General features: G+C 41.0%; 1 protein-coding gene across 31 annotated transcripts; it reads right to left on the bottom strand.

Moving 5' to 3' along the window:
- Window positions 1–895: 895 nt before the first annotated feature.
- Window positions 896–23,939, bottom strand: LOC110526726 (paired box protein Pax-6). 31 transcript variants are annotated; one of them, XM_036981315.2, is made up of 15 exons: window positions 23,744–23,916; window positions 17,600–17,758; window positions 14,763–14,817; window positions 14,421–14,474; window positions 13,465–13,488; window positions 10,717–10,847; window positions 10,336–10,377; window positions 10,015–10,245; window positions 9,307–9,472; window positions 5,022–5,180; window positions 4,790–4,872; window positions 4,509–4,659; window positions 4,002–4,114; window positions 3,488–3,623; window positions 896–2,245 (listed from the first exon to the last, which is right to left on the bottom strand). In XM_036981315.2, exons 4-15 carry the CDS (start codon window positions 14,431–14,433, stop codon window positions 2,160–2,162), a joined length of 1,335 nt encoding a protein of 444 aa, XP_036837210.1. In that variant the 5' UTR covers window positions 14,434–14,474; window positions 14,763–14,817; window positions 17,600–17,758; window positions 23,744–23,916; the 3' UTR covers window positions 896–2,159. The 31 variants fall into 31 exon arrangements, with proteins under 31 accessions (XP_036837210.1, XP_090095502.1, XP_090095503.1 ...); XM_090239376.1 differs by having other exon boundaries at window positions 10,030–10,245; XM_090239377.1 differs by lacking the exon at window positions 23,744–23,916 and adding an exon at window positions 17,945–18,042 and having other exon boundaries at window positions 10,030–10,245.

The following is a 23,939-nucleotide window of genomic DNA, read 5'->3' as shown; positions in this document are numbered from 1 at the left end:
AAGGACTGCTCGATTAGTCCACAGTCACCCATGGTCTTCAATTATAAATAAGGACTGCTCGATTAGTCCACAGTCACCCATGGTCTTCAATTATAAATAAGGACTGCTCGATTAGTCCACAGTCACCCATGGTCTTCAATTATAAATAAGGACTGCTCGATTAGTCCACAGTCACCCATGGTCTTCAATTATAAATAAGGACTGCTCGATTAGTCCACAGTCACCCATGGTCTTCAATTATAAATAAGGACTGCTCGATTAGTCCGCAGTCACCCATGGTCTTCAATTATAAATAAGGACTGCTCGATTAGTCCGCAGTCACCCATGGTCTTCAATTATAAATAAGGAATGCTCGATTAGTCCGCAGTCACCCATGGTCTTCAATTATAAATAAGGACTGCTCGATTAGTCCGCAGTCACCCATGGTCTTCAATTATAAATAAGGACTGCTCGATTAGTCCGCAGTCACCCATGGTCTTCAATTATAAATAAGGACTGCTCGATTAGTCCACAGTCACCCATGGTCTTCAATTATAAATAAGGACTGCTCGATTAGTCCACAGTCACCCATGGTCTTCAATTATAAATAAGGACTGCTCGATTAGTCCGCAGTCACCCATGGTCTTCAATTATAAATAAGGACTGCTCGATTAGTCCACAGTCACCCATGGTCTTCAATTATAAATAAGGACTGCTCGATTAGTCCGCAGTCTAACATACTCTAGGTCACTGTAATAGAACATCAAATGTTTACAAAATGATGCAACACAAGACTAATATCTTCAACAACAAAAAAACATTGTGTAATAGATGAAATACAAAGGCTTTGGTCTGTTTTACAATCAACAATGATTAAATCTGATATGTACTTGTAAACAACTGCCAAACACTTATGTTTCAAACTTTGTCAAGCATGTTTAATCATAATTATAGGAATTAAATCTTTCTAGTTGCACAAAATGATTTGACAATAGGACACTATAATACAACTATACCTAAGAGACTAATTGTACCTGACCTAAAGAAATGTATTTTTATGATGCATGAAAATGTGTAGAAAACATTTATAGAATATTCTTGGGGGGATAAAAATGTAAATGTACTTTTATTGTAGAAATCTTTTGATTTCTAGGGAAGACATACTTACAATTTGACATGAACAAATTGGATTATATCGAAGACACAGTCTACCATTTAGCGATTCAACTGTTTTACTCCACAGCTCCTCTGCATCTATAGCTCTTCACTTGGACCGTTAATCAATCCATCCACCACAGCAGAGGTCCATGAACAAGTCTTGAACCTAGAATCAATCCATCCACCACAGCAGAAGTCCATGAACATGTCTTGAACCTAGAATCAATCCATCCACCACAGCAGAAGTCCATGAACAAGTCTTGAATGTCCCACTGTCCTTGCAAACTGTTAATGGTGGTTGTCTGTACAATTCCTGTGATAATGTGGTCGTCTGTGACCACAGTGAAATATCCAGGCCTATACAGTTTGTGTGATATTGCAGGAGTCAAAGACCCAAGGCTGAGGTGGGTGGATTGACTGGAGGTCCTCCTCTGCTGACGTCCATTTTGAAGGAGTATGACCAATAAATAGGTTTAATAAACACACTGAGTCTATTCCCCACAGCTCTCCTCTCGGGTGATATGCAACAGTTTCGCATGAGTCCACAGACCGTGCAAAGTCTGGTAGAAAGTCTCGATGTAAGCAGATAAAAAAATAGTCATGGCAGAAATCTCTTGGGTTCTCCTTTACCTCAAAAACAAACACAAGACCAACATGGTTTTCTAGCAGTCCATCTATCAGTACTTGATCTGGGTTTTTCATCATAACATACACACGGCCATATACAAACACAAGAGACAGACAGAAAAAAAGAAACAATTACTTGAAAAGTGAGAAAAAAAAATGAAGTTTTTGTTCCATGAAAATGTTAAACACCGGGCACTTTACAGAGGTCCACGTTTTGTCTTCCTCATATGTGCCAAGACTACAGAACAACACACGGTCCCAGTGGAAACAACCACACCCTGTAGTCCTAGGGCACTCCCAGAGTCTCTCTCTCTCCTCCACTTCTCTCCATGTGTGTGTGAGCTCCCAGCGGAGGGCGGTGGGTGAACAGTTACAGGGAGAAGTAGCTCTTCTCTCTATTGTAGTCTTGACCAGTACTGAGACATGTCAGGCTCGCCGCCTGGGACTTGGACAGGGACAGACACTCCAGGAGAGATGAGTCCTGAGGAGAGAGGGAAGAGAGACACATATCAGTCCAAACGGCCCAGTGTCTCTGTACTGTACTGTGTTTGGTAAGGAGAGCTTGAGTTCAACATTTCTTTAGCCTGAGAAATTACCATCATGTTGAGAGACTAACCATTACGCAAAATAGGACATTGAGAGGTAAGTGCCGTAGCACATAGCATGCATCCGAGTTGATGAATGCTTTAGCACAGAGCCCACAGCCATAGAGGATAGGTCATTAGAAAGCTTAAAGGTATAATTCAGTCATTTTTATCTCAATATCAAATACTTTTCTGTGTAACAGTGAAGTCATTTACGGTGGTTGTTTTCAATTACAGTGTTCAAAAAGAAACAAAAATAGCAATTTCTCAAGCAAGAATGTTTCTAGGACTGTCTGGGAAAGAGGTTAGGAACTGTCTTTCTTATTGGTCTATTAACTCATTTACTGCCTGGTGATGTCACCAGGCAGGACAAAACTCCATCCCACAAAAACAGGTTGGAATTTCAGGCGGTCTAATCAAACAGTTTTTACACGAAAAGGACATTGTCATAATTTTCCCAATTTCACAGTATTATACCAACATAGTGTGTAAATATATATATAAAACACAGTAAATCACATGTTTGACTGCACTGGGCCTTTAAGCACAGAGGACTAAGCCTTTGAGTATTCAGCGATAAGAAGTTTAGAACACAGAACAGTAGCTTTATGAATCACATTGTTTAACACTTCAGGACATCAGTAATAAGTTAGCTAGATTGATTTAGGCCTCGCAGAGAGTACAACAGAAAATGAATCAAATGAATTAGCGATTTAGCTTAGAGGAAATGTGTCAATGGTCCATTAACCCTTCATGACAATGACCAGTATATATGGCCCTCCACAGCAACGTAATGGGTTGGAACTAAAACCTCCGTCTAGAGTGGTTTAAATGACATTATGACGTTGAGCTGGAATGGAATGGGGTGCGTTCATGCACTAAGATTAGAATGTCAGGAGATGGTGCGTAACGTAGAGGTACAGTATGTGTCTGTAGTCTGATCAAAGAGAAAAAAGAAAATGGCGGATTATGGGGAAATGTAGAGCATGAATTAAGAAAGAGAATGTGTGTATGGCTATGCAGCCTCCCCTATTTAAAGGTTAGGTGGCAGATGGTTAGTTAGCTAAGAGACTAAACGTGATTTGTTCATTTTCTCTAATGGCCAAACGTGTTTCGGAAACAATGGACTTTCTGCCTACCTGTTGAGGTGGTACCAGAAGTGGTCATTGATTGGCTGTTCATATGTGCCTGCATATGAGGGGGCGTATATGTGTCGTAGCTCCGCCCATTCACAGACGGACTGGTAGGCAGCATGCAGGAATAGGTCTGGCTGGGCTATAGATAGGGAGAGAATAACGTTTATATATTAGCTTAGCCAACTATATACCCTCTTCAGCTCAGCAGTCAGTCAGTCCTTACAGCAATGCCCAGCTAGGGATGCAGGCTATTATATTCCTTTAGGCATTTAGAAATGTTTATGACTACAGTTTGATTTCTCCTCAACCTGTTTTTAGGATTAGAAGAGAACATAATCATTGTACCTAGGAAGGTTGACTACAACTAGCTTGGCGATAATGGTATTTGGCTTTTGAAATACAATTTTAACTGTACTATTTGCACATTTGAGACGAGAACACAACCTAGACATTTGTTGACACAGTTAACGAAGACAGAACAGGGTCAGGGTTAGTTAGTACCTGGCTGTGGACTTACTTGCATAGGCAGGTTGTTGGCCATGGTGAAGCTGGGCATGGGAGGCAGGGCGCTGTACGTGTTGGTGAGGGCCGTGTCAGGTCTGCCCAACATAGACCCAGATGTGAAGGACACTGAGGAAGAAGGGGAGAAATGTTTGGTTCAAATCTGTTTTAGTTCAGACATTCAGTGATGGCAGATAGGGAGCATAGTGTGAGTAAAGCCACGCCCTCCTTGACAGGTAGCTCAGGGGATTTTGTTTTTCATTGCTTACATGCATGATTAACCAATGAACCATTGAAAGTAGCCTAAATCAGCAAAAATTATTTCATCAACTGTCATTTGAAGCAGATGATGAGTTATTATTCAACTCAACTTTATATCAAAGAAAAATATCCCTTATACCTATTTTAGTCTTTAATTAAGTTGTCTGGCATTGAAATGAGTGGTGGACCTACTGAAATATTCCTAATGTTGACAAGTGTCCTACTGTGGATGGATGGAATGTTATATGAGTGTCGTGCTTACCTGGTGTGGTGGGCTGAGGCATGGGCTGGTAGACGCTGGTGCTGAAGCTGCTGCTAATGGGGATGTGACTGGAGGAATTGCTGGCCTGACGACGCTGGTTCCGGAGCTTCTCCTCCCGCCTCCACTTCGCTCTTCTGTTTGAGAACCACACCTGCACAGTACGTCAATCATACATTAGTCGCGTATGTAGGCTCTTCATGGATTCTTGTCTTTTTCAGAACCAAGCAGCAAAATGTTAATGGAATGCAGTGCAATGCATATTTCAAAAGGTGTCCGCTCACCTGTATTCTTGCTTCAGGCAGATCTATTTTCGCTGCCAGTCTTTCCCTCGCGAAAACGTCAGGATAATGAGTCCTTTCAAATTCTGGAATAAGATATGAAAACGTATCTTTAGTATGGGCTATGAAACATATTGTTGTAATTGAATTATGTGTAAGCTACTGGGGTGAATGTTGCTATTCGTTCAATTAGACGTTACATTAAAATATATATTTCTTGTAAATTCAAATGCACCTTTTTCCAGTGCTTCAATCTGCTCTTGGGTGAACGACGTGCGGTTTCTCTGTAGTTTTCTCTTTAGTTGGAGTCGCATCTGCGTCTCGTCAGAATCCTCCCCATTTGAACTGATGGAGTTGGTGTTCTCTCCTGCACCGTCCTGTGGCTGGCAGCCATCTGTAAATAAATCAATAAACAAATATGAATTGGCCTGCCTACTACATCTCCAAAAAGCATGCGTTAATATATTGTTTATTTAATTTTATAGTTCTGAAAGTAAACTGCGAAAAATAACATGTCATCCTCGCAATAGCCCATAGGGAATACATTTATATAGTTCTATTATACTTATGTATGTTCCCGTTAAAAGCAACCTGTTAGAAGAATAACGAAAAGCTGTCAGTGTAGGCCTAGTTGGCATAACACCGACTGAGGATGGACATTGAATGATGACGAATGAATGATCTAGCTAACATATTGATCTCTGCTTGTTTTCAGAGACATCAATAGCCATAAAAGACCGACTAGTTATTTGTAAAATATTGTGGGAAAAAGACCATTGCTCAGCAATGCTGCGTGAACTTAGATCCTTTATCACCTCTCAACAATGGCACATGTGCTCAAAGGGTTAAGAGAAATGTGACTAGATGTGGCGAACTCCTTTCAGGCCCAAACTCTCTCCCCCTTTTAGGAACGTTGCGATGCCTCAATGGCCGTCCCCATATGGGCTTTCGTATAGCCATTGAGGTGACCACCAATACTTGAATAGAAGGAGGTGCTTTTCACAATGAAACAATGCCGTTCGGGGTAAGGGAAACCATTAAACTCCGTGCACACAGCGAGGGCTGGCTACAGCGAACTCTTCGTGGGCAGAATATCACCAGAGGAAAATGGAGCAGCTCAATCGGACGAGGTGACAAAAGGATTCTCTCTGTGCTTTGGTGAACTATTGTGCGCACGAGGATCCCGGTCAACAGAGCTTTGAGTTCAGTGTGTTAACCCTTATCCACTAGCATCATTAATCACGTCCCCCGGCCAGCTAAACGCCAGTCAAAATGGATATCTTAAATTGGAAACAAATGAGTGAGGAGAGAGCATGCAACCCCCTGTACAAGCTGAATAGGACCTATCTCTTCACGGCTCCTGGTTGTCCGTGGTAGGCATATTGACTAATGCCTGTCTTGGTTTTGCACATCATTATCCCTTCGAGAAGATAATATGAAATGAAGCAATTAAGGGCTGCTTTTTGAGAATGTCGGTTTTTATGTGTGTGAAGCTGTTTGACCAGTCGTTTCGTGAGGTGCACCTGCATACAGCAAATGTTCTGAGTTTACCAGCTTGGGTAGTCTCGGACATGACACAGTACTTACACTGGAGTCACGACAGGCTACTCTTCTCTAACATATCCATAGGCCTATTTAAACAAATGTATAGGATCGAATGTTTCCACTAGCCTGGGTACCAGTCTTTGTAGCTATCATTCCACTCTTTCCACTCCAGCCACGCTAAACATCTTTGGCATACGACACGGAGTACAAGGAGTGGAATGTTACCAAAACAGACCGGTACCATTGGCTAGTTTCCCCCTGGGAGATTCCATAAAACATTTGTTGTAATATTATTTGCATAACAACAGTTTAAATACGCACAAAATGACCATGACATTGCATGTTATGTAAGCAAATTCACCATAAGGCACCTGTCATATTTTAGGTTTAGGACAATAACATTGTGGTAGCCTAGACTAAATAGCCCATGAATTAGACATACTACCACAGACATCTAGCATGTGCTAAATTATAGCACATAATGATAATTGCCTGAATTTGTTTTCGGTTAACATTAATGTGTTAATAAGATTATGACTATTAAAATATTTATTTTTAAAATATCTTAATCGTTTTGAAATAAATTCACTTTTTTCTTCATACAGCCTGTTTCCGTCCACTCAGCGCTTTGTCTTTCTTCTCGAAGGATAATCCACAAAAAGGAGTGAATGTGCGGCCTATTTATCCCTCCGCCAGACCCACTGACGCTAGGTTTGGGACTTGTTTTCTTTTAAAAAAGCGCTGGGAAATAAACTCATTCTTTGGTATCACTGTGTCTCGGGCAGTGGCACGGAGAAACAGCCGAAATAGATAACGGCACCTTTTAGCCAACAGAGACTGGATCAAAAATACTAAAGAAACCGATTAAACTGAAAGAGAAAGTGAGTGGTCTAAATTCTACAGACGGGATTTAGTATCATATCAGAACGAAATGAGAGAAAGAGAAAAAACAATTAATTGCCACAGAGTTTTATTCCGCCTCTCTAGATAGAGTGGTCTCCTTTCAAGCCCTGTCACACTCCTTGTAACCATTATTTTAGCCACTGTTGCGTAGCTGTTGTTTGACAGGGACCATATTTCGTTCTCCTCAGAGACCTACCCTTTCCGTATGGTTTAGACCTTATGGGCCTCCTGAAATGAACTCCTGGAAACAATTACCAATTAAATTTGATGTAAATGCCTCTGTCATTTCATTTTCAATCGAAGAAACTGAAAAGCAATATTGCATTAAGGGCCTAAAAATATTGCATTAAAATACTTATAAAAATGTATTATTATTATTAGGCCTATTGTTATTATTATTAATAATATTGTTATTATATATTAATGTTATTAAGTATATATATATATTAATGATATATTGATATTGTTATTATTAATAGCCTAATATTATTAGTATCAATAATGACATTAAATCAAACAGAGTGTAAACATAGTGAATAACTATGTCTAGTTCTGGAAGTAAGCCAATAGTTTATTGTACATTATTTAAAAAAATACAAATAAAATAAACATGAAAAAATCATGTTTAGGTCCACATAAGACTAAATCAAAAGGCCTTTATGTTCAAAGCAAATTAAATTCGGTGCAGAAACATATCTTGATGCTTATCGAATTATAACACTGTTTCTCATATCCAGCCCTAAGCAGGTGCAATGACTTTATTTTCTTTTCGGCTCTGTATTTCACAATAGTCTATTAGAGCACAAAAAAATAACTACAACATAAACATTTATCTTTGTAACGTTCATGTTTTCATGGCTAACCGCTCCGCCTGTCATCCCGTGTCCAGTGGTCTCCTGTGGAACATTTCTCCATCAGTCTCCCTCAACTAGACACTCCTGCATGTCACCATAACGAGAGACGAAGCTCTCTCTAATGAGCAATTACACATAGCAGGCCCGTTCCCATACCCAATCCTTGCGTGTGAAGGAAAACATTCCTTTGTACTGATATCCCGCACACGGATCCTCAGGCTTTTTTTCCCTGCCAGGAGAGGAGGGAAATGCGGGTTGTTGGACGGACACCTCCGCTGAAAGGCCAGGCCTCTGTCACGCATATCCCCACCGGAGACAGTGTGGGCATTGAGACTGCTGATTAATTGGCCGTTCACTAATCGACTACTCAATGATTCATTGGGAATTTTGTCCACCAAAGGCATCAAAACATGTTGACAATACCTGCTTGATATGCTGACCAATCATAAACGACATCCAATCATACTAAATGATTGATTGTTATAAGCAAATGCCCAAAACCCACTGAAAACTATGGCTTGGGCCCCCGAGTGGCGCAGGGGTCTAAGGTACTGCGTCTCAGTGTGAGAGGCGTCACTACAGACAGCCTGGTTCGAATCCAGGATCACAACCGGACGTGATTGGGAGTCCCATAGGGCAGCACACAATTGGCACAGCGCCGTACGGGTTTGGCCGGTGTAGGCCATCACTGTAAATAAGAATTTGTTCTTCACTGAGTTGTCTAGTTAAATAAATGTTAAATACAAATAATAATAATTTAAGATGTTTATTACGTAACATATTTGTAATTGTGACTTAGCTTAAGGTTTACCTACAAAGTTACACTACTCACTAATCAGTTACGTCATACTCGTCTAGCCAGAACCCATGCGTAAAGTGACCGTTTAGTCATGTATGAAAGAAGCGAAGATATACTGTGGGCCAGGGTATAGGCCTAACATTTACAATATAGCATTACATCCATTGTTCTTATGACAATAAAAACGCGTGTGATATTAATGTTTACATGGACCCTTAGGTCATTTCAACAATTTGGTTTATAAAAACCCTAATACTCCTTCTTCCAAAAGTCAAACGGAATGCATTGACAAATAATGGATTAATCTATTGGCCTACATTCGGATAATGGTGAGATAATGATATGATTTCACGAATAGCGCAAATGTAATTATATCTATAGGTTTCTTCATTGTCAAATTATTAGTGACTGAGGTTCACCTTGGTTGGGCTGCCCTGGCACTGAAGTTCCGGGGTACCAGCCGGGCCGTGTCCCCCAAGTTCCTGTCTGACCGTTGAGCATTCTCAGCTTGTCATACATGCCATCTGCGCCCATCTGTTGCTTCTCGCTAGCCAGGTTGCGGAGGACTCTGTTTATCGATGACACCTGAAAGACAAACAAAACGGAACGGTTTGATTAGCGCCTGCCGTGATTGAAAAATGCGCGCCACCGCCGGTATAATGTGTAGGCATGCGAGCACTGTGAGCGTGCAAACCTTATTAATGTCTATGGTGCACACATTTACACATGCACGCACGCGCACACATACGTCACATCCTGACAAGTGAGCTGGAAGTAAAGATGTAAACAGAGCATTTCCAAATAATATTTGAGAAAATACATTTTAATAACTAGCCAAACATTGAAAATATGCCTGTTATAAACATCAACAATTGTCAATTGTATTTTACATGTAGGCCCTATGTGGTGCAAAATTAGCTAATTACGAATCAAATATAAATAATGAAATGTATGAATGTCTCTACAAGTTTAACTCATGCTAACCATTTGTTGGAAATACGTAATGCATGTCTTTCACATGTAACGCAGTCATGATCTCATGACTAAATGGTTGGCTGATAATCATGCATGCTTTCCGTCTCTGAGAAATAATTTCAGGTGGTAAAAAAATCATGCTCATAACTTACACTCACTGCACTTACACTGGGTATATTGTCGTTGGTGCAGACCCCCTCCGACAACAGTCTGTCGCGGATCTCCCAGGCGAAAATAGACGGGCACTCCCTCTTGTACTGCGCTATCTTCCCCACCACCTCTGGAGTTGCTACCCTCGGCTTGCTGCCTCCGATCGCTCTCGGTCTTATGGAGCCAGTCTCATAGTATCTGCCAAGGATCTTACTCACGCACCCGTTGGACACCTGGATAGAAAACAATAGACACAATTCACATACATTATTTAAGACTAGTTGCGAAATTTTGAAGATTACGTCAAACAATGATAAGCTTACGTTTTCATTTTCCAGCACTTGGACTTTTGAGTCATCATGGGTCTATAAACAAAAAAATATGCCTTAAATGGAATAGGATAACAGTGTGCACTTTCTAAAATGCAACTATTCTTAGGGGGGAAAGTGGTGGCCTACTTACGATATGTTACCCTTAATGTAATCTGAATAGGATATAGATTATAATGAGAAGCAATTAGGCGTTTGTCTGGCCTTCTTACAGCCAACAATTATCGAAAAACGTTTTTAAATTCCTAAAAAGGCTACAGTAAGGAAAACTAAATCCCATTGTTAAGTTTTATTTTGTGGTAGCTTAAAAAAAATATTTAAAAAACACTGAAAGCTAGGGTTTCCTGCACCAGACAGAAAGAATGCCCTGGTCACCTGCAGAATCCTGGAGATGTCGCACGGCCGCGCGCCACTATGAGCAAGTTCGACGATTTTCTGCCTGGTGGTGTCCGGTAGCGGTCTACCGTTAACAAACACACCGCCCAGCTGGTTCACACCGCTGTGACCTGAACAGAGACAAAGGGGAGCCCAATTATAGGCTACGGTTGCAATGTAACAACAAGGTTATGATCACAACAATATGTTATATAACAAAATAGCAGTGAGTCAGGTAATGCTTTTCCTTTCAGATGGTTAGCTTTCAGAGCAAAGGTGAAACAATAACGTTGAGGGGAGGCATTAATCTTGAACAAAACGCTACACTTAGAATGAAACAGGAAATGCAGATAGTCTAATAGTACAATTATCACCAAAATGAATATCTAATAGTTATTTATTGTTCTATTGTTATCAGCACTCTAGACAATAGTCACTGTAATGCAATAGCCTTGAATCAACACATGCACGGCAAGTGTCAACAGCATCCAATGATCTGGACCAAAACATCCCCATCCAACTGAGATTAAAACAGCTATTGAAAGGTGAAATCAGCAATTTAAAGGTGAAATCGGCTATCCAAAGGTGAATTCAGTCATACGCGAGTTGTCCAGCATTATTTCGCCAAGTGAGCAAGCCAACCCCAAATTCAGCGTCTTCAAATCCCCAAACTTCGAAATTAAATCCCCCAATCCTCCTCACCGCTATTCCAATGTGTTGTTACGCACAAGCATACCAATGTACCCTCAACACAAACACACCAATGTACCTTCAACACAAGCACACCAAAACACCAACAACCATTTAGGTAGCCTCAAATATAACAAACCTCAATAAATGTTATCGAAATATAAGTATTTTTAAAACACTTAATTAAGATGCAGGTTGTAGTCGATAAGGAGGTTGATTAAAGCATGGAAAGAGCCAGCAAACCTGAAGCCAAGTGGGACAGATGCCTCCCCGGAGTGCCTTACTGTGCTCCAGATCTCCGCTGCCTTCTCTTGCGCTGCCGCCTGCTACATTGACTCCGGGAGCAGAGGCTCCTTAGCAATAAATAAGCTCCAGATATAGAAGAGGAGGGAATGTGATGAGGCTGGCTGACATTTGTCTTTAAAATAAAGCTAGCTGCACGTCAAGTTTGAGCTTAATTTCTGGAAATAGGCGGAAGTCGCCTCGGATCATGCATGGGAAGGCTAATTGAAAAGATCAGTTGGAGCACTTGTGGCAGGCATGTCACTTTATGACACAGCTCTGCTTTTGAAAAACGCATCGTCACGACAAATAGTAGCACGATAAAACGACCCTTTCTGTCTGGATTTGGATATCACTCAGACAAAATTGGACGCTACTCGTTTACCCTTCGAGGGAAGCTTCGTTTTAAGGTGACCAGGGGCGACGCGCGGGCACAACAACGAGGGCGCGCTTGGATTCTCAACATATTAAATCTGACATCTCGGTTTTTTTCTCTTGTTTGTATTTGGCAACAAATCCTCCCAGCCACTACAATCCTGTTGTGTGCAATCAGTGGGCGATCTGCTTGGGAATACGTTGTATGTGCGCTATAAATGGGAACAATACGCATTACGCACGTTTTGTGCCAATTAAAAGCCATGTTTTGAGTGAAAATAAATCTGTTTAACATAATTAAACACTGCTCTTAGGCTACTATGTGCAATGATCCTTATCCAACGTGGACCTGATTAATAGCAAATCCATTATCATCCCTCTGGCTCTTTGGTAATTCCAGGATTAAGTGGAATTAATAGACGTCTTACTCTCAAATTGGCCTACCCGCGCCAAACAGCGGTTCGCTGTGGGTTCACATGGTTGCACCGTCACCTCAACACATTTATGACCATCATATACATCCACAGGATCGATAAAGCCGTCAGATAAGGATATCACATGCCATTTCAGCTCTCCAAAGGTTAAGTCTTAATCATGTGCCCAATTCCCCACGGCGAGCAGCGTCAATCTCGCCCGCTGGCGCTGATTATGCGCCTTGTATTCTGTTACTAGTCGACTAATAGGAAAACATATGGTGTCAATTTGGACGCTCCCCTCCATATACACCCAAGAGTTGTTAGCACAAAAGCCACCGAGGCCGCGGCGACCTTTAAACAACACATAGAGCCGGGCCCAATGATATCTCCTCGGCCATTCGCACCAGAAATCACAAGACAAGCCAGGGGAGCATCCCATTAACATCAATTTGGGGCAAAGCAGGAGCAGAGGGGGCTGTACATAGCTTTAACGACGCCTCGTTTAAAACATCATCTCAATAAAGGAGAACTGGCAAGCAAACATCATCTGTGATTAAGCCATTTGTCAGCGCATAGAGCACTGGGTAATGCCAAGATGGCCTCTATGACGCATAATGGGCTTCCCATGTTGTTCAAAATTATATTCAATAGACTATGTATTTAGACGTTTAAAAAACTATGATACAAAATAAATAGTCTTCAATTAAATATTCCTGTATCAATTGTCCTACTTAATCTGACCTACATTCAAGCCTTTTGTTCTGTATGTTGTCATTTCCCTTATAGGGAACAATATCACATTCCCTACTTGCATTGCAAATATAACCTAGGCCTACAACAAGGTAACAAACAATATGCTCTACACGTGATCTAGCTATAGGTACATTGAATTCAGACAGGTTAAAATGTGACTATATAGGCAGGTGTTACAGCACAGGCACGTCATCAAGGTGAGGAGAATAGCAGAGGAAATCATTCCACACACCTTCATCACAGATGTCATAGACCTCTAGTCCAGCAGCAAGACAAGAGAGAAAATAACGTTACTTTTCATCCTTTATGGTTTAGTTCATTTCGCCAGTCAGCAACTCATATGGACCATTATGATAAACAATCCAGACAAGTAATAACACACTACAGACTAGAAAGCAATATAGGCCAACACACAGTCAATTTTCCTTTATGGCGCCCATGCAAGACAATATCATGTTTTATCATGTTGTTGTTTTTTGCCGTGAGTTTAGGCCAATATGTACAGTTCTACTCTGCTGTTATTGTAATGAAGGAATCTCCATTCTAACTCCGGCTCTGTTCATGAGGAGACTAGTCTACATTAGACAATCAATATTCGTCCTTTTTTCACGCAATGTCCTTCTTTCCCTTCCCATTCTCCGCCCCAGCTAATAGTGTACGCAGCATGGCAGTCAGCTCTAAAGCTAATGCAGACGGCTGTGCAATTATTTAATACCAACTCAAGCGGAAAGAAAAATCTCCCCCTTCAACCCAACCCCCTCTACTCTCTCGCTCTCTCCCCTCTCCCCCTCTCTCCCTCTCTCTCTCTTTCTCTCTCGCACATAGCAGAAAACTAAAACAATCTGTGGAGATGAATGGAGGATATATAATTAGACTCTTAACTGTCAATGTTCAGTAACTCTGCGGTCTGGAAGGGGCCATATAACATGCATTACATGTAAACACAAGGACACGGCTAAATTAACAATATCAAGAGCGACACACAATTTTAAATATTGAAACTAAAAACAAATCATAAACTGTGGAAAAAAATAAATAAAATAAAGCTAATATGCTAAGGAGTATGTTAAGGGTAAGTTATGTTAAGGGGACCATAAAGACAGAAGGGTAGTTGTGGCTGCATGCGTTCATATCTCCACTTGCGGTTAGTATCAAAGTGTAAAAACAAAAATATGCAAATCCACTTACTGTTCTGCATCATCGAGGCTACGCCAGACTCCCACGTGGCTTGGCTGTGGTATTCTATGCGTCATAAGGAAATAACAATGATAACAATGTTAGTATCAGCATAATTGCAATGTAATGGCTATTCAAAGTTAAGAATTACAATTCACAAATGTTCTCTCTTTTAAAAAATATATATATTTCGTATTTTTTCCCTTTTAGTTACTTCGAATTCCAAGGCAATTAGGGCGGATACTTTGGTGCAAACCATTCTTAATGTTGCTCTGTAATTATAAATTCCACATAGCCATAATCCATGTGAATTGGCACATCCCCATTGCATATATATTTTAGCATTAAACTTGCCTGGAAAAAGAGTTGACTCTCGGCTTAAAACAATTTAGCCAATCTTAATGTCTCCCTAGGACAAAGCAAAACAGTATATTAGTACAGCCCTAGTACTAATAGTACAGCCCTAGTACTAATAGTACAGCCCTAGGCCTAATAAAAATGATTATTGAATTAGAAGTTTAATTAATAAATAGGCTACTGTCGATTTGGCGTGTTATTCATATGAGAGCATTTGTATTTCTGTATTTCTGTATTTATTTATTTTGGGCAGCCTGAAGTTCGAAGAAACTGGCACTTTAATAGGCCTAATTGAAGACGGTAAAATAAATCAATTACGTCGAGTTGCGATGGTTGCTATTCGTTGGCAAAACCATCGCTCTTCGTTGGCACGTGCATGGTTTATTGATCACCTGTTTCTGATTCCTTGACATGTTTTTTTTGTTCTACTTGATGGCTTATAAACAGGCCTAAACATAAAGCAACGGCCACAGAGGGTGTTTCTAGTTATATAAAAATCTAGACCCTATCGCCCAATGTGTACAGTGACACACGCTGTCTACCTCGCCTCAATGCTCTGCAAAAGTACCAACCAGGAGGGGGTAGAGGCCGGCATACAAAGCCTGCCGGAGTCCCAACAATACACCCCTTTCTACCACCATACCCAAACCCGGGGCCGCACAACTCGGCCTCCACAACTAGCAACACATCTTCCCACTAAACGTACCAACAACTCCAGAATACAAAGAACCGAAGGCATCCGCCCCCTCCGGGACCATACACACAACACCTTCTCACTGGCACAGCGGATGACCGCGACCTCGGGTCCCCGTAGCCCAATGTGGGATTTGTTTGTTACGTTTTGGGAAACGGAAAAGTAATTTCTTGTTCTAAATATCTGGAGGTAATGGTGTAGCTGGTGACGGTTGTAAAAAGATACAACAGCTCAGTGGGGAGCTCAATCAGAAAAGACAAACGCAATAAAGAACCTATTCAAATGGACGGTTAAAAAGGGGGCCGGTGAAGGAATTGTCTGAAGTTTAATTTAGTCTCTTTACGCAAAAACAACCCTGTTGTGGGCATGTGTGTACTGCACCCGAACCTAGGATTTGGAAACATGAATTGGCTTGAGAAGAGAGACTTACAAGTACCTACTTTCTGGAGAAAGTAGCCTATTGCAAAAACAACGTGTTTCCAATGCCATTTTGCAATTTATCAGAACACTGTTAACAGTAACAATTGTTGTGTTGCAAACGGAGAAATAATTTTGTTAAGGAAATTTATCCAATATTTTTTCACGTTAGTCCTGTTCGTAGAAGTAGGCTGTCTGAAAACACCAAAAGTGGTTAAACACAACTCTTGAAAACAATGCATTTTATTTTTCACTCAACTCATTCATTTAGATTCCTCCACATTCATTACAATATTTTAATTGCGTAAAAGTACAAACCCACCAATGCAAAATAAATCTCTCAACAATACACACAACAACCCCGGAAGTGGCGAATGGTAAAATAATCCTCAATTCCTCTCTGCCTTGAAAACAATATTTCTGCTAAATATTTAGAGAACTGCGATTCAGCAGCGTCCCAGCAGTGTCCCGCATGTCTGTATAGACACCATCGGCCTAGTTAATCATTTACTTAGTGTCGAAAACTCTGTGGTTGTTGCTGAGGTTAACAAGGGTCTAATCTGAATTTATTTTCCTTTAGTAGTACCTAATCCGTAACAACAATCAACAACAATCGTCTTAATTAAACATGCTTATTCAGTCTGCTGGATCACAACATTCACATGCAGAAATACATTACGATCTCAAACAATAGCTCGGTAGGAAGTTGTGAGCACTAGGCATTTACATGCACTAAGCATCTTAGTGTTATCTTTAATGTAATACTAGGTTATTAGCCCGTTTTTGTAAGGGGAAGTAGGTCTATGTTAATTTAACGACACAAATTAAACCATAACATTTTTGATCAGGCTATTAATGAAATATAGGCCTAACTTTCAGCTACTTTCGTTTCACAGCTGTATTTATTTAGAATCAGTGAACGTGACGCTATCTTAAAAATGTTTGAGTTGTGCATATATACTTTCTATGTTGATAAAAACATAAATATGACAATATTATAATAGGCTATGTATTTAGCATTTTAGTATGAATTCTTTGTTTTATTCTATTCTAATTCTAAAACGTTTTGAAGTATTTTAGTAACTCGCAGGCGCGCTTAAATACCTGTAGTGATAATTGTAACTATTTCTGCACAATACTTCACTTGCTTAAAAGAAAAGTTCAATGTGAGGTATATTTTCTTTGGTACGCAAACAAGAGGAAAAATAAATAGGCCCACTGTGTACTTGGAGCATTTCAGAGAAGGCGCTTGGGTGACTCGGCTGTCTATGAATCAAACTGACACCATTCCTCAACGGGTCATTGCTCCCCATTCTCCACGATGATCACTGTCTCGGCCTAACGTGACTTTCTACTCTTTGCTGTCATAAATAAGCATTAAGCTATCCGTAAACACCAACACAACCGATCATTAAAGAGCACATAAAATAAACAGGAAAGCCAGCCCGAATGCCGCTTCAAATCGCACTCTACAACTCCAGAGTAGGAGTGCAATATAAGCAGCCTAGTAGGGGTTACACTTGCTACACAAACTCCAACCTAGTAGCGATACTAGTCTGCAGCCTGGGAGATGCATATTGCGCAATAATAATAATATATTCGTTTTCAATGATTGATTGTTTTGCATTTAATCTAACCTATTTTAAGTTATATATGTTTGCAGGGTTGCAGACTGGGTTGAAATGCACAGACAATTTTTTACTGGGAAGATATCCACTCTCACCTTTTTGAGGCATCCTGCGCCGCTGTCAAAAGTCCTTGTCAAATAGTTTTCCGTGCCACAGAAAGAGAACAAATGCAGGGCAGTCTTATTGGGGTGGTTTTTCAGTAAGAGGAAACAATAGTTTTCCAGTGATCTTCAGCGGAGACGGAAGGGATATCCCTGCGAAAGAGACAGAGATTGACAGTGAACTCAGATGTCAGGACCGCGGAGTGAGCGAGAATGTGCGCTCGTGTGAGTGAGCGAGATAGCGAATGAGAGAGTGGGGCAGAGAAGGAGAGAGGGAGAAGGGGAGGGAGGGAAAGAATGGGAGAAGAAGAGGGGGTTGGAGGCTAAGAGAGAACACACCTATGCTGATTGGTGATGGTACAAGTGTATTACTGTATGTGTTTCTGGTCTGCTGTGCTCTGTGCGTTGCCTCGACCTCTGTCATCATCGTACCCTACCGAAACACTTCCCCCTCCACCAAAGCGGGAAATGGGGCCGAGCGAGAGAGAAGTCTCCCCAACCCACTAATCAGCAGACATGCAAATACCCCTCTTTCTCTCTCTTTCTCTCGCTCTCTCTCTTTCCCTCGCTATCTGAATATTGCCTGCCCTACTATGCAAAGAAACTGGATTGCCTCGGAGATCCCCATTGGATAGAAAGCAAAGGCCTGGTGGGTCTCAGCAGAGGCCGAGTTGGTTCCGTGATGGTGGGAATCTCAGGCATGTTTTACAGCTAAACCCGAGGGCACGACGCTGGGAAAACGGAGGATGTGGACGCATTTTGAAGCAGTCAGCTCCATGAATGGATCATTCTTTCCACGGAGCTGATTTCAAATCGTTCTTGCGTTGTCGATCGCAGGCTATGCTATTTCTGTGGGAAATTTGCCTACAGATAAATGTTTTCTTCTGTTTTAGGCGTATTGCTCTCGTGCAGCCTCTATTATTTTACGTATTAATTGTTCCAATGCAATTTTGAAACAAACTTCATATTTACTTTGAGTCTGCATGAAAACAAATAGTTTCTGAGTTTCTGTCAACAGCTCTGCATGGCTGTTTGCAATGGTTGTGAAGTGTCTCCCTGGAGTGCATAGTGAGTTGGCCCTTGGTGAGCAGGGCCACTACTAATGACAAACGAGCTGAGGAGGGCTCCCCATTGACAGCTGTGGCTTTTAAAGGGGAAACTGTTTACTTTGTGTATTAAGTACACTTGTAAATTACCACTAATGTCGCCTACTCGCTGAAAACAAACGCAAACTTTCCCCACGTGCCTTTGTTGACTGTTTGGTATCACCTTCACTGACTGCTCAGCCTGTCATGGACATTGTAAACACACAGACACACACACGGTTCCCCGCCATGCGTAAAGGGCCCCTGCTTTTAGGCAAGCTCTGCTGATTGTTATGGACGCATTTGCAAGGTAAGGCGACGTCACTCCTGACGGCGTAAATAAAGTGAAGCAAATGATTGGTCAGCAATGACCACACGCTCCCTAACTGCGCCGGTTTAATTATCGGCCATTACGACACACCTCAGCGCATCCGAAAGCAACCCCCTCCGAGCCCGTATTGAAGCTTACACTCGTAGCTTGCGAAGCACCAGTCTCAGTGCTGGGAGTCCCCGTCGCTTATTCCAAAGGACCAGGGCCGGTGGAGGAGGGGATGCGAGCTGTTTGGATGTGTGGAGCCAACCCAAAGCAAAATTGGGGTACAAAAAAGGGGGAGATGGAGAGACGGAGGAGGAGAGGGGGATGGGATGGGGCTCTTATTTGGAGAGTGCAGAGCATGAAATGAAGTAATGGAGGGAGGCCTACACTTGACTTCCTTTGACGTGAAAAAGTCAGAGCTCATCAATAAACTACCTCGGAGGTGAAAGAGGGCTCCCTGACAACCATCACATTCCTAACTACGGGTTCAATGAGGAGACAAACGACGCTGCCTGAAGAGGGGGAGGGGGGGGGGGGGCTGAATGGGGCCCTCAGTGGGCGCGCGAGATAATGAGCCGCGAGGACCAGCACAAACTGTCACCCAGAGTCCTGCGGTGAGGAACAAGAACAACAATTCGGCCAGAACTTTCTTCCCAAACAAGCTGTAAACTAACCCACCATTTTGTCCCATTTCTCCTCCACTGTGTTTAGTCACTGAAGCTGGTGGCCTATTCGACTACATAATTTTTTTTGTTTCTAGTGTTTTACTTTGTTTTGGGGTCGTGTGTTTGTGTTTGTGTGTTTGTACATGGAGATTAGTCCTGATGGTCTAATGAGTATCTTGTTCAGGGAAACTTTATTCTGATAATAGAGGAATTGGCAGTTTATGATAAACCTAAAAGTGATTGTGCAGCCAGAAAGGTGAACAGAACAGTTTTATACTACAGCCACGTGCATGACATGCCAGCACACATGTTTATATAAATCGTCGTTGCAAGAACTTACGGTGTGGGAACTGTGCACAATGCAAAACAAATAAACTATATTGGTCAGATTCTCCACATTCACCACATTCGCCAAACTTTGCACCTGATACTTTCAGAATATAATGGAAATGTTGTACTTACAGCAGGCGCACACATTGTGCCAGTGCAAACACTTATAACCTAAATGCATGACAACATTGTTAAGCCTATTTAATTACAATATTTATTTTGATTTAATGAATGCACCTTTGCAAAATCCTGCACACACAATCGTGATTCGTGTTGTTGAAAGTGTAGCCTAATGTTTGTTTTTCAACGAATCATAACGAATAATGTTTTAACCGACTATGAATTATGTTGGTATATGAATTTAAATATGCTTAGGCTAATCTAACATTAAAAAGTGAATAACATCAAATTTATGCTAATTTACAGGCAAAATATAGGCCTCTACGAAGGACACTGCTAGTAGTGACATTTATATGTAACCACACCACATTGTAATTCTAATTTAATAGCCATCCCCTTGTAAGCAGTCTGCAGCTGACGAAAATTCACTACTAACCCGCTTTAGTGAAAGACAGAATCCCTGATGAGTGTGTCGAGTTGTTTTCTCTGCAGACAATTGCCTATACGTCCAATAGATTATTGATTTATTTTGGAAAGTAAATCCGCTCCGAGTGCTATATGCGTTGTTTCCATTCTTCTACTCACGAAACGTTAAGTTTTTCTTGACTCACTTAAAGTTCCGGATCAAATATAGCAATAAATAATAATTCCTTTTGAACGATCATGCTCGTTGAAGTGCAAATATATATATTTATCTGTTTAAGGGGAAGCTTCTTCGGGGTAAGTGTGAAAATGTAGTAAAACGAGTAACTGTATACAGACTAGCAATTAGCCCAATTCGGATTAGCAGCAATGCCAAAGAACCTGAAAAGAAATCCTAATCTTGTCGCTATTTTCCCCTGAGGCAAAGTGGTCTTTGAGGCCCCTCTAAAAACTTTGGAGAAAAAAAATCATAGGAGGGAGGAGGGGTGAACACGGCTGACGTCATGCGAGAGAGAGCGAGCGAGAGAAGGAGGTCTATTAGAAAACATCAACAAAGCCGAGAGGGGCGCGCTGGCCTCCATTGATTTATCCAGATTCCAGATTTGAGGGACATGGGGACCGTTGAGCCATTGGGACCGACAGAGAGAGCTTTATCATCTAAATAATTCTCTAATTGTAGAGCAGGCAGGCGGACGAATCTTCCACGAGAGGGAGGGAGCTGTCATCATTCAGCGACTTCACATTCTCTGTGATTTTGCAGGACACTGACCCTTCCTTCTGTAGGCCTATTACAGTACAAAGTCTGGGCCAAGCAGACAAAATTGCACGAGCGTAGAATAAATGGAAAATTAATGCATTTGCCAATTGTTTCATATTTTTTCGAAAGTTAATAACTATCCTTGGTGGTTAAAATACATTTGATTAGAAAAATATAATAATAGGGATATTAATTAATATATTAATTATTTTATAGTTACTGCCTAATGACATTCAAATATAGCCTACATTGGCATTAACATTTGCACTGAATTAATATTATTGGAGATAACATTATTTAGACTAAGCTATATATTGTTATAACATACTTAGCCTATCTATAATAATGTGGTGTTGTTATAATAATTATTTTTAATATTTTTGTTTTAAGATTATTTAACATCGTTGTATGTTTTATTTCATAGAAAATACGACAAAACGAAATGTCTTCGAAGACACTCCACCAAATAAGATTTTAAAACGTATAATTCATTATAAAATATATTTTGCAAGTTAACAAATGTATTTGGCCTACACACCATTCTGTTTTAAACCAACAACAATTTTATTAACTCCAGGCTAATTCGGGTTTCTGCATGGCTCAAAGATATTCAGAAATGTACTTTTTGTGACATATTGTGCCGTGGAGCTCGTGCCGTCGGGAATGCAGCTGTCTTTTACTGTCAGGGCATAACTCTACCTCTTCGCACGTCACACTAACCAGCTGAATTCTGCAAACAAATACCGTACAATACATTTTAGGATCAACCTAAAGTTTGTTGTTGAATAATGGTTTGTTCTCATCCCAAAACAATTATCTTACAAGCTGAGGGAACTGAATTGGACATTATAGGCTCTGGGCTGCAAGGGAAATGATGTCAACACGACATACAGTATGCCTATATATGTGTGCGTAAAAAGCATTTTATAAGCATTTCGCTGGACCCGCGATAACATCTGCGTATTGGACCAATATACTTTGATTCAAAATTGATTTTGCTCTATTAATATAATATGCTAACTTCTTTTAGCGACTTGGGAATTATTGTGTTAGTGAAAATACCAGCCGTAGGCCTAAGATGCTTTGTACTCAACATTACAATTGCTTTCTCTGCGTAAAGTTAGCTATAGACTTGAACTCATCACTTCAATTTTGATAACAAACTTTCACTGAGTGAGGCATTTAAGTGAAAAGTCCTACAAGGTGATTTCGTAATCTCAGTTGTCTAATTTAGCTCATTGGTTGACGTCTGGCAGGGAATGTGGCGCGAGGACGCTAGAAGGCTGGTGTGTGGATGGACTGTGAAGCCCTCTCCTGGCAGAAGACGGTCTACTCGGAGGTGATGGTGTCACAGCGCTCCTCCGCGGCCTGGCAGCTGGAGAAACGCGGTCACCAATAACAACTAACACGAGCAGGTTGACCTTGGTACGCAGGGCTCGGTACTCCACTTATTAACGAAATGGACCGTGGAACACAAAGTAATTGCATGTTATAAAATGCACAGGAGCAAGCCTATAACTTCGGTTGAAGACGAGAACATGTCTGATATTTTGAAAACCCTATTTCAGTTAACGATCTAAAGCTTAGGCTATCTCATTTTCAAACAACGGTGAACAATTTTAAAGCTACATTATCGTTTTATTTGCCTTAATTATTCTTCAAAAGTTTCTATTTAAATTGGGTAACTTTCAAATAACTTACTTGAGCTAAAGGTAAGCATATAACGTAGACTATAACGTAGACTATAACGTAGACTCGTGATAATTATATAACGTAGTCTAATAATCAGGCTAAAATGTGTGTAGGTTTGTTAGGCTATTTGGTCATTTAAGAAATATGCACAATTATCATTTGGATGGTTTATATCACTCCTACTAAACTGTTGGAATTACAAAGCGTCAATCGCAGTGTAAGTAATATAAAATGTCAATATCGATGTCCAGCTCCGTGCGCGTTAAAGCTTATAACAAGACTTGTGTAAGCGCGTCTTACTTTCTACCTCAGTGAAGATCGCTAATTACACGCTACCCGAGTCATCAACTCCTGCGCTACGATACTAGCAAAAGCACAGTCGCATGACCCATCAAAAGACCATGCACAACTGTGTTTACACTACCTCCAGTAACACTGAGATTATCCACGTTAAACTCAGCCTTCTGCATAGCCACACGGATCCATCAAACACCTTCATAAACATCAGATGCATTCTAAAGTTTGTAAGCTTTGGCAACAACAAAAAAGCAGACCACTGATGTTACCATCTCGGGTGCGCACAGTATAGATATAATACACAGCATAGCCAACGAAATCCTTTTATATATTTTGACAATCCAAAGCGAAGAAAGAACTCCGATGTGCAAAGCACTCAAAACATGCAATAGGGTGATAAGGAATCCGATTGAAATGTGAGATGTAGAAATCACCTGATGCGGTGAAACTCACCTGATGTAGGTTGTAGAGGGCGCAGACCTCTGACCGATATCCTGCTGATACCAGCACTCGCTCCTTCACCCTCCAAATTGTCACTGGAACAAATCAAGATAAAGTTATGGGTCCAGATTACGTTCGGATCCGCCGCGGAGTTGAAATGTCAATGAGAGTGAAAAAAGACTGCCTCGCTTACCACCAACTTTCCCTT

Source organism: Oncorhynchus mykiss, chromosome 6 (assembly GCF_057628025.1).
Source record: "Oncorhynchus mykiss isolate SJ-2025 chromosome 6, ASM5762802v1, whole genome shotgun sequence".
Taxonomy (NCBI): domain Eukaryota; kingdom Metazoa; phylum Chordata; class Actinopteri; order Salmoniformes; family Salmonidae; genus Oncorhynchus; species Oncorhynchus mykiss.
Note: the sequence above shows the minus strand (reverse complement) of the source record. Positions and strands in the feature narration are given on the sequence as shown.

Excerpts from the sequence above, each read along its gene's own strand:
- LOC110526726 (XM_036981308.2), bottom strand. Across the intron at positions 10,848-13,464 it reads CTATGACATCTGTGATGAAG|GTCACAGCGGTGTGAACCAG; the intron begins GTGTGTGGAATG and ends GTCTCTGTTCAG. Across the intron at positions 4,873-5,021 it reads GATTGAAGCACTGGAAAAAG|AATTTGAAAGGACTCATTAT; the intron begins GTGCATTTGAAT and ends ATCTTATTCCAG.